The sequence below is a fragment of the Galeopterus variegatus genome, unplaced genomic scaffold, assembly GCF_000696425.1.
Source record: "Galeopterus variegatus unplaced genomic scaffold, G_variegatus-3.0.2 Scaffold415, whole genome shotgun sequence".
Classification (NCBI taxonomy): domain Eukaryota; kingdom Metazoa; phylum Chordata; class Mammalia; order Dermoptera; family Cynocephalidae; genus Galeopterus; species Galeopterus variegatus.
Genome location: NW_007726526.1, coordinates 43533 through 53745, shown reverse-complemented (window position 1 = coordinate 53745; position 10213 = coordinate 43533). Strand labels below are relative to the sequence as shown.

The following is a 10213-nucleotide window of genomic DNA, read 5'->3' as shown; positions in this document are numbered from 1 at the left end:
TTCAGAGAGAATGTTAACTGATGTTGCTGTGCCCTCTGCATGGGGGTCAGCTGTATTTGGTAACTGAAAATGGAATTGCAAAATGTGTCCATCTTATCACTACTCTCTTCATTCGTGTTGGGTGGGAAGACCTGCCAGTCCTAGAAAAATCTCTGCTGCTGATTAGGAAAATATTGTTTTAGTGTTTAATAATTCACTGTTTGTGCAATCAAAGACATTATTTTCAGATACTAAAGTAGTTGTCTTAAACTTCTCTATTTGGAATGACTAATATTTATAAATACTTTTTAGAACTAATGCTGCATATTTAAATTATACGTAATTTTTTCTTAGAAGAAAACTGTTTCTTTTCTTTCCCTCAGAATGTTTCATGACATCTCTGTTAATTTGTGAGTAATCAGACATGCAAATACCTCTTCAGGAATCAAGCTAAACTTAAAGCAGACTTACTTAGAAACTTTGCAGAGTGTATCATGGAGTGCAAGATTGAGGGAAAAGAAAAATACCAACATAGCTTGAATTTACTCAATAAAATTAAGAACATGAAAGAATTAGAAGAAATGATTGATGTGGTACTCATAGCAGAAGAGGAGAAATTTCCTTGCCACAGATTGGTCCTGGCTGCATTTAGTCCTTATTTCAAAGCTATGTTCACCTGTGGACTACTTGAGTGTACTCAAAGGGAAGTCATACTCTATGACATCACAGCAGAAAGTGTGTCTGTGTTACTAAATTACATGTACAGTGCAGCTTTGGAGATCAATAATGCCAATGTACAGATGGTAGCAATGGCTGCCTATTTTATGCAGATGGAAGAAGTCTTTAATGTGTGTCAGAAATATATGATGGGCCACATGGATGCCTCCAACTGTGTAGGTATCTATTATTTTGCAAAGCAGATTGGAGCTGAAGATTTATCCGACCAATCGAAGAAATATTTGTATCAGCACTTTGCCGAGGTGAGCTTACATGAAGAAATACTAGAAATTGATGTGCACCAATTTCTAACACTCATTAAATCAGATGATCTTAACATATCCAGAGAGGAGAGCATTTTGGACTTAGTTCTGAGATGGGTAAATCATAACCAAGAATTGCGCACAGAACATCTTGTTGAGCTTTTGAAGCAAGTCAGATTGGAACTTATAAATCCTTCTTTTTTAAGACAAGCCCTAAAAAGGAACACAATGCTTCTGTGTGATGCACATTGCATTGACATAATTCAGAATGCATTCAAAGCCATCAAGACACCCCAGCGGCACTCTCTAAATCTTCGCTATGGCATGGAGACTACCAGTCTTCTGCTTTGCATTGGCAACAATTCCTCAGGGATCAGATCAAGACGCAGAAACTATGGGGATGCCAGTTTTTGTTATGATCCCACATCACGGAAGACCTATTTCATCTCATCCCCCAAGTACGGGGAAGGTTTAGGAACCGTGTGTACTGGTGTTGTCATGGAAAATAACACTATAATTGTGGCTGGAGAAGCAAGTGCCTCTAAACTCTCTAGACAAAAGAACAAGAATGTTGAAATCTATAGGTCTGTATCTAGCAGCATATTTAATTATCTTGCTTTGATGTTAGCAACAGTAGAAGTAAGTACTGCTGAAAGAATGGTCAGATTTTAAATTACATGTAGTCAACATTACCCTGCAAGTCTCCCATAAAGAAGAATATGCAGAACATATAAAACCCTAAATATAAATGTAGCATGTATATAACATTTATAATGAAATCACTCACATTTTAAAATTATTTTTTCTCTTTTAATTGTTAAGAACATACATTTGAATTTGCATAAGTTAAATGTATTTATTTTATTATCCCATTGTATTTTTCACTTTTAGCTTGCATTTATTTATCCATGTGGTAGGGCATAATACAATTTTTTATGTGTTTCACATGTTTACATATTTTTTGCATAATACATGTTTTTAAAGACCTTGACATAACTTCTAACAAGGAGAAAAGTTATTAACACAGATGCCTTTGAACTGATTTTTTAGTTCATAATTCAGAGTAATAATTCTTTGCTTAACCAAAAATTACTAATTATCTGTCAGTTTTCATCCTGTGTCAATTTGTGGATTTTTTGTAAACCTCCAATATTGTAAAATGTTTGTAGCCTAAGACTGCTTCAACCCTAGAATTGTAGTAAGAGGAACAAGTATGCCTGCTAAGAAGTAGCATATCATCTAGGTCTTGTTTGTGAGAACATATCAGTTTTCATCCTGTGTCAATTTGTGGATTTTTTGTAAACCTCCAATATTGTAAAATGTTTATGTAAAATTGTAATAGCCTAAGACTGCTTCAACCCTAGAATTGTAGTAAGAGGAACAAGTATGCCTGCTAAGAAGTAGCATATCATCTAGGTCTTGTTTGTGAGAACATGGACATTTATTTACTGTTTATTCAGTAACTATCCAGTGAGTATTTAGTGCTTAAATCTAAGTAAATAAGAAATATGCACATAGAATAAATAGGAGGTACTTCCCCATCCGTCCCCTCTCAGTTCCCTCTTATCAGAGTTTAAGACTTTTCAGTGAGAAAGTCATTGTTCTTGACAGTGAAGATGGGGCAAAGAAAGAATTAAGAGCCTGCTATTTTTCTGTCATCTCTTAGCATTACATTATCTTTTTCAAGCTTTAGGCCTGTCCCCTTTCACATCTGTACTTTGAAGACGTGTCTCATTTCCCCTAGTAGTGATGGGGAGGGAATGCAGAGCCCTGGATGGGCGGCCTGGACCTGTGCCCATGATGGCCAACCAAGTCACTGAGCCGCAGGAGCAGCCTCATTCAGATTACCAGGTGTAGACTGCAGAGCCAGGACGGCGAGCCCTGCCAGGAAGAGAAAGCTTTTCTGGCGAGTTCTAGGTCCATGCCTCTCGTTTTGTACTTGCTCTTGGTGAGGTGCCCTTCTTCCCATCTCAGAGCCTCTTGACCAGGAATCTCAGGGTTTTTTTGAAAGTTCTTTTTCTTCCTCATCAGAATGGTGCACAATTCTGCCATCAAAATGTATTTTTATTTATTTATTTATTTTTTCCTTTTTGTCTTTTTTCATGACCGGTAACGGGATCGCAACCCTCAGTGTCGCGCCTGTACCGCGACCGGCAACGGGATCACAACCCTCGGTGTCACGCCCGCACCACGCTCAACCAGTGAGCGGACCAGTCTCTATATGGGATCCGAACCCTCGGTGGGAGCGCCGCCGCACTCTACCGAGTGCGCCACCGGGCCGGCCCAAAATGTATTTTTAATAAACATCCACCCCTGTCAAAGTGTCCTTCTGATTTGGATCCTCAAACATCTTCTCTCTCAACTCTTTCTGAAAGCCCACGTCCCCTTCTTACAGCATTTTTTTTTTTTTGTCTTTTTCCGTGTCCGGCAACGGATCGCAACCCTCAGTGTCGCCCCCGTACTGGGACCGGCAACGGGATCGCAACCCTCAGTGTTGCTCCCGCGCCTCGCTCAGCCAGTGAGCGGGAACCGGTCTGTATGTGGGATCCGAACCCTTGGGCGGGAGCGCCGCCGCGCTTCCCAAGCGGCGCGCTATCCAGTGCGCCACCGGGCCGGCCCCCCTTACAGCATTTTTGACTATATACCTCACATTTCCCTTCTGATCTATCTTGAACTCAACCAGGTTCCCATCACCAATCAGCTGTCCCACATTGGTCAGAACTAGGGTAAAAGTTATCAGTTACCTCATCATTTCTTCCAGTAGTGAAATTGTCAGCAAGGTAAATAACGAAATTATCGGAAGCATTGCTTTGGGCTTAAATGAAACTTCCGGTGATGTCAGGATAGTCTCCTAGCACTACTGAAGGTCACTTTAGTGCCAGTTTTGTGATGTGTGTGAGAAACATATCATCCTGTGGTACTTTCCTCTATATTATTTCTGCATCTTATCCCTTTTATCTTTGTCCAGATGTTTTCAGTTTGTCTCTACTGTGTATTCATAGATTTCCATGCAGATATATTTCTTCTTGACAGAAAAGAGGAAGTAGATTAGTATGCTGGTAGGTCGTTCCTTTCACAAAGCTGTGCTTTTCAATCTCCTTTACTTATCTCCCCTACTTTGTCATACAAACAGCTGAGGATATAAGTGTTGTCTTTAAACTATTGACCTCTGTTGATATTTAATTTGCTTTTGTCACTGCTGTTTTCTTTTTTATGTCATATCCACTTTTCTTAATAATACGCTTTATAGTTTTATCTGGGAATTTTCTCTCCCCATTTTCAGTTCTAAATGGTAAATAAAAATCAGTTTAGCAAGTCACCCAGCAAACAGGTACTTGTACTGCCTAACCTTCATGGGTTTCATTTCTAGTGTGTTTTCTCAAACTGTGTCTCAGAAAACCAAAACCCATTTTTTAGCTCTATGTGTCTATTCATTCTGTTGGCTTTGCTTCAGTAGCCCCACATACAGACACCTAATCCTCCTTTCTCTTCTAAAATCCATACAATTAAAAATAGCTCAAACTGTGTCTCAGAAAACCAAAACCCATTTTTTAGCTCTATGTGTCTATTCATTCTGTTAGCTTTACTTCAGTAGCCCCACATACAGACACCTAATCCTCCTTTCTCTTCTAAAATCCATACAATTAAAAATAGTGTTGAAAATGTCACCTGTGATTCTAGGGACCTTCTGCCATAAGATTTGATAAATTTCTGCATTCAGTTGTGACAAGCTAGACATGCCCTCTAGGAAAGGAACATACCTTCCAACTTCCCTGTCATGCCTGAAATAAGTTATCTCTGGGGAGGAAAGTAGGTATTGGCCAGAACAACTGGGAAAAACTCCTATAATATAATTAATTGTCAAATGTTTGATGCATAATAAGTGCTATACTTAAAAGTTGTACTCTGTGCAAAACATGTATCATAGTTTCTTCATCTTTCTCTAAACAAAATAACTATTTTTAAAAATTTTCCATGTCTTCCTGGTTTTTGTGTTTTGTTTTTAGTTCTGAATTCCAGGTATACTTTCTGGATTTTCTGGAACATTTAATTTCACATAGTTTGTCCCACTGTCCCCACAAGTACTTTTATCCTTCTCAGACTGTGTATCCCACATCATGATTGGAGAAGACAGACTCACCATTACCATGAGGCAAGAGAGAGGATAGCCACAACTCATATATTTAGTGGTTCTATAATGCACCCCATACACCACACATACACTGATAATCAGTTTATGTGTTGGACTCTAGAAGGCATTGAGAAACCATATATCCTAGTGTCCCTATCTCCCAAGACTCTTCTCAGATCAATATAACTATTCTTGGAAGAAATTACTGAAATTACCATATCTAGTAGATTAATGTAGATGTTAGATTTCTTTATTATTAAAGTGATATTTTTTGTCCACAGAATAAGATGTTTTTGCATTTTGTGCAATTTTACCATAAACAAGTAAAATTAAATTTTCCTTTTTTAATGTTTTGTTTAATTTTACCTGTTTATGGTAAAATTACACATGATTTTCTGAAAGACTTCCCTGTTTGTTCTTGATTTTCTTTTTCAGAATTAGGAAACAAAGGCTAGTCCTGTGTATATACTTTTTACATACATCATTTTTCCTAAAATTCTTCAGGTAGGCGTGGTTAACCATTTTTAAGCACATTCTGTTTTGTACATCAGTCCTTTAAGAAAAAAATCTATACCTCTGTCTTGTATTAATGTTTTCCCCCTCCAATTAGAAAAAACAGATCTAATTGTTTTTAGTTGGAAAATAAACTTAAGTGTATTTCTTGGGTAAGTTGTTTTCACATTAACTCTAATTCTGGGTTCTCTCTGTGTTAATTTACAGGTATCATGATAGAGGAAACCAGTTTTGGGAAAAGTTATGCACAACTGAATTTCGAGAGCTCTATGCTCTGGGCAGTGTCCATAATGACCTCTATGTTGTAGGAGGACAGATGAAAATTAAAAACCAGTATCTTATTACAAACTGTGTTGACAAGTACTCTGTAGAACATGACAATTGGAAGAGAGTGGCTCCCCTTCCACTACAATTGGCGTGCCACGCGGTAGTGACAGTGAACAATAAACTCTATGTGATTGGAGGCTGGACCCCTCAGGTTAAGAAGTTTCCAGTATACCTAATTAGCATGGCTATGCTGAGTCTGGCTGCTGTGTTGAAAAATGCTGCAGTTGTCGAATACTAAAAGAGATTGACTTGCATTTTGGTGAAATGCTTTCTGTTTTGTAGAATATAAACTTAAGGTTTTAAAGTGTTCAAGCAACTTAGGATGAATTCTAAGGTGTGTTACTCATAGACATGACTTCATTCAGTGTTCTTGCTGTGTTCTCCATAATCCTTCCCATTCTTGCTAAATATGAAGATGGCTTGTGCTGAGGGATTATCTGTAGGAAGCATCTAAGTAGTAGACAGAGAAGCTGGATACTTACCACAGTTTGTCTGTTTTAATAGCTCTGTGACTTGGGGCAAGTAATTTGTAGGTCTTTTCCATATTTAAAATTCTGACTGTAAGTGGGAAACCAGAATACTAATTCTGTGTGAGCACAATCATTTCTACAGAAGTATGTTGTAATTGGAAACACTGTGTTCTTGCTGGGCATCAGCAGATAGAGAAACCATAATAGTGTTTACATCGAAGCCCAGTGAAGTGATGGCAAGCCAAAACTGAAAGGTCAGAGTGACCACAGCAGTCCTTTCCCTTTCTTTGGGTGTCATCTCCTGGTGCCTTAGAGCACTCACAGTGGTGTCACTCAAGCCACCTTCTGCCCTGGCCATTCAGTCTTCCATTCAGTAAATTTAATTTTCCTGTATTATTTCTTGTTCCTCCATATTTGCTTCATGATAAGACTGATACTTTTAGCATTCATTTCATAACCTTGGATTTTGCCATTTATAGTATATCGTGCCTGTGGTAAAAACTTAAACTTCACATTTAACTCACTTTTTATTTGTGCTGTATATAAAAAAGTAGAACAGATTTCATCACAGCTAGTAGCTGAAAGCTGACAAATTATTTGCAATTAAATTTTTTCAAGACTATCCATTTACATAGTTAATTTTGCATGAATAAGCTCCAAAGACAACTTAGAAGCTTTGCTTTACTTTTCTTTCACTTGAGATTGAACACTTAAATTAGAAGGAAAATTAAAACTGTAAAGTCCATATTTGTTCATTTATTAAGTCTTTGAACAGATAACACATGAACATTTATCTCATAATAAAGGCTTTCGCTAATCTGATTGAGTACCTGACATTAATTTACAAGATAGTATGGAATTGTGAGTGCACCATAGTGATCATAATTCTTGGTGTATTTAAAGTAGTTAAATAAGATTAATTACATACAACTTTCATAAGTACGGCAATTATTTTTTTGTTGAAACTTGCATCCAAAAATAAAAAAGACAGTTATGAACCCTTAGCTTGAAGTCACATAACGTTCCAGATACATTGTATACGAAAAGCGTTAATTCATCTGAAGTTTATGAGTAGGAGAAGCCCCTCACATCTGTGTAAGGATAAATCTACTCAGTTTGCACTCTCTCTTGTCATTAAAAAATATATAAATAAATAAGCATGTAAAAATAACGGCAAATTATTTATATTCATTCATGTGTCTTAAAAATTAAGTTCAGAACATTCCTGTATAGGTCATAATTATGGTGCAAAAATACTCTAATTACTAAAACACTAAAATGTTTCTGCAACTTTGTTCCATATGGATTAGAAAAATATGAAGAAAAATGACAAATTATTATCATTAGTTTCTCACAAACATTATTAAAATCTACAACTATAGAGTTTGGTAAAAGAATTACACTTTACTATTCAAGAGAGCTTGGTTTCATTTTTAAAGCTTCGCAGTTGCTTTGCTCTTCTTAAAAAATCCGTAGTGTCTCACTGCTAAGATCACAGATCATTTGCTATAACCCAACACCTTAGCCCTATTATTACTGAATATAAATTCCTCTGATACTGACAGTGTATTTATAACTTCAACTCACGGGATTTAGTGTGTTTGTGAGTTTGAGATTCTACAGTTAACCTCTTTTTATCCCCTTGGCTGTCTGCTTTGATTAATTACATTCACATACTCATAAAGATCTCTAAATGGTATGTTATTATATTGACTGTCATATTTCATACAGATGGATCTTCCTGATGAAGAACCTGATCGATTGAGCAACAAACTGTTGCAGTATGACCCCAGCCAAGATCAATGGAGAGCGCAAGCACCCATGAAGTATTCTAAGTACCGATTCAGTACAGCTGTAGTCAACAGTGAGATTTATGTTTTGGGTAAGAAGCAGCAGATTGCTTACAGAGTATAACTACTTTTATTTTTCTTAGCAGTTTGCCTCAGTAAAAATGAAATATTCTCCCTTCCCCTTGCATCACAGTTCAAATGTATACATAACTAGCGAACAATTTTGTTTTATTTCTTGTTTTTAGAATACAGTCAAATAAGATTAAATGGAAGTGCACTGACTTACTGAGAGCAAAATTATTTTTATGGCATTTTCAAGCGCTTTGTAATGCAAAAACTGTAGCGATACATCCTTTTATAAATTACCAAGTAATGTACTTTGAAATGGGAATAAGCCTTTGGCCACTTTTAATCAACTCCAGTCGATTTGGCCAACCAACTATGGTTATCTGTGCTATTTAGACAAGGAATTCACCATAGGAAAGACTGTGTCACAGATTATGCCAACCCTCTTCATTTTGCCTAACCCACCAAATGTCGATAGAGGTATTATCAAATAATTTTCATCTGAATGCATTTTTTCCTTATCTCTTGAATATGTATGGTCTTATACAAACCAGCAGGGATTGGTGAAAGACTTCAGTTCAATTCCACTAAAGTGGATAAAAACAATTCCAGAACATCCCCTATATTTCCCCTATTCTTCCTCATTCCTTGTTGGTTTTTTTTTTTTTTTTTTCTGTTTTATTGAGTCCTTTGCTCTTCTAAGTACATCCCATCTCCCTAACATCATCCTTTCATCTCCCCCCACCTCTCCTAAGTATGGGAAAGAAAGACTGAGATAAGGAGGCCGACCAAACTGGTAAAAGGATGACTACATCAATTCTTTATTTCCTCCCAGCTGCATTGATGCTAACTGGCAAAAAACGTAGGGAAGATGATGGGTAGCAAAAAAAACGGCAAGGAAAAAACAAGAAATATGCATTTGAATACAAATGATTTTTTTAAATAAAAGGAGGCTATTATCTTTTGGCTGTTTGCACAGCATGGAGTAAAGTAGTGCACTCAAGTCTTAATAGTTGTTTTATGGTTTTAAGAACAAGAATATTATGCAACGTAGTTTATGAGACTCAGTTATGAGACTCACTTATAATTATAGTCGAGTTTTTTTCTGGTTATCTATTTCGTACTTTGTTATAATCATACGCTATGTTACAGGCCCAGAAGAGACAATACCTAAGCTGTGACAGATTGCCTAGGATAGATATATAAATCTAGGGAGTGAAGGGCCAATATAGTACACATATTAAAATTAGAGGCACCCAAAAGTGGGATAAAAGTGATGTATCAGTTGAAATAGAATGAGATATCACCTTAATATGGAGCCACAACTAAGCTAGATATGGAATAAAAATGATAACTTTTTTTTGGTAAATTATATGGGGAAAGGCACCTTAGAGACATTCTTGGGAACTTACACTTCATGGCATGGACAAATGTCCACTGAATGAATGAAAGGATGTAGATGTTAAAGGATCTGTAAGATTTGAGTTGGTGAAATAGAGAAGAGAGTATGCTCCAGGTGAGGGCGGAGGGGGGAGGGGCAGGGAAGAACAAGAGAGGAGAATGGCATGAATAGTGGTTTGGAGGTGAGAATGGAGATGTTGAGGGTAGAGGATAAAAGGAGAGTGAATAATGAGCCCACCAGGGACAGGGAGTTGTGAGAATCAGAATTGTAATGTGGTCTCCAGATTATACAGGCCCGTGGATGAAGAATTAAGAACATAATAGTGGGGCTGGCCCCGCAGCTCACTCGGGAGAGTGTGGCGCTGGTAGCACCGAGACTGCAGGTTCATCTCCAGATTATACAGGCCCGTGGATGAAGAATTAAGAACATAATAGTGGGGCTGGCCCCGCGGCTCACTCGGGAGAGTGTGGCGCTGGTAGCACCGAGACTGCAGGTTCAGATCCTATATAGGGATGGCCAGTGCGCTCACTGGCTGAGCATGGTGCGGATGACAC

At 37.5% G+C, this 10213-nt stretch overlaps 1 protein-coding gene across 1 annotated transcript in view; it reads left to right on the top strand.

The window, feature by feature from the left end:
• Positions 1–360: 360 nt before the first annotated feature.
• Positions 361–10213, top strand: part of KBTBD12 (kelch repeat and BTB (POZ) domain containing 12) — a gene marked incomplete at its 3' end in the record, with an annotated part of 38968 nt that continues 29115 nt past the window's right edge. The window contains exons 1-3 of the mRNA XM_008568490.1: positions 361–1543; positions 5812–6082; positions 8133–8283. Coding sequence (XP_008566712.1) covers positions 474–1543; positions 5812–6082; positions 8133–8283 — 1492 coding nt within the window. The remainder of the gene's footprint in view (positions 1544–5811; positions 6083–8132; positions 8284–10213) is intronic.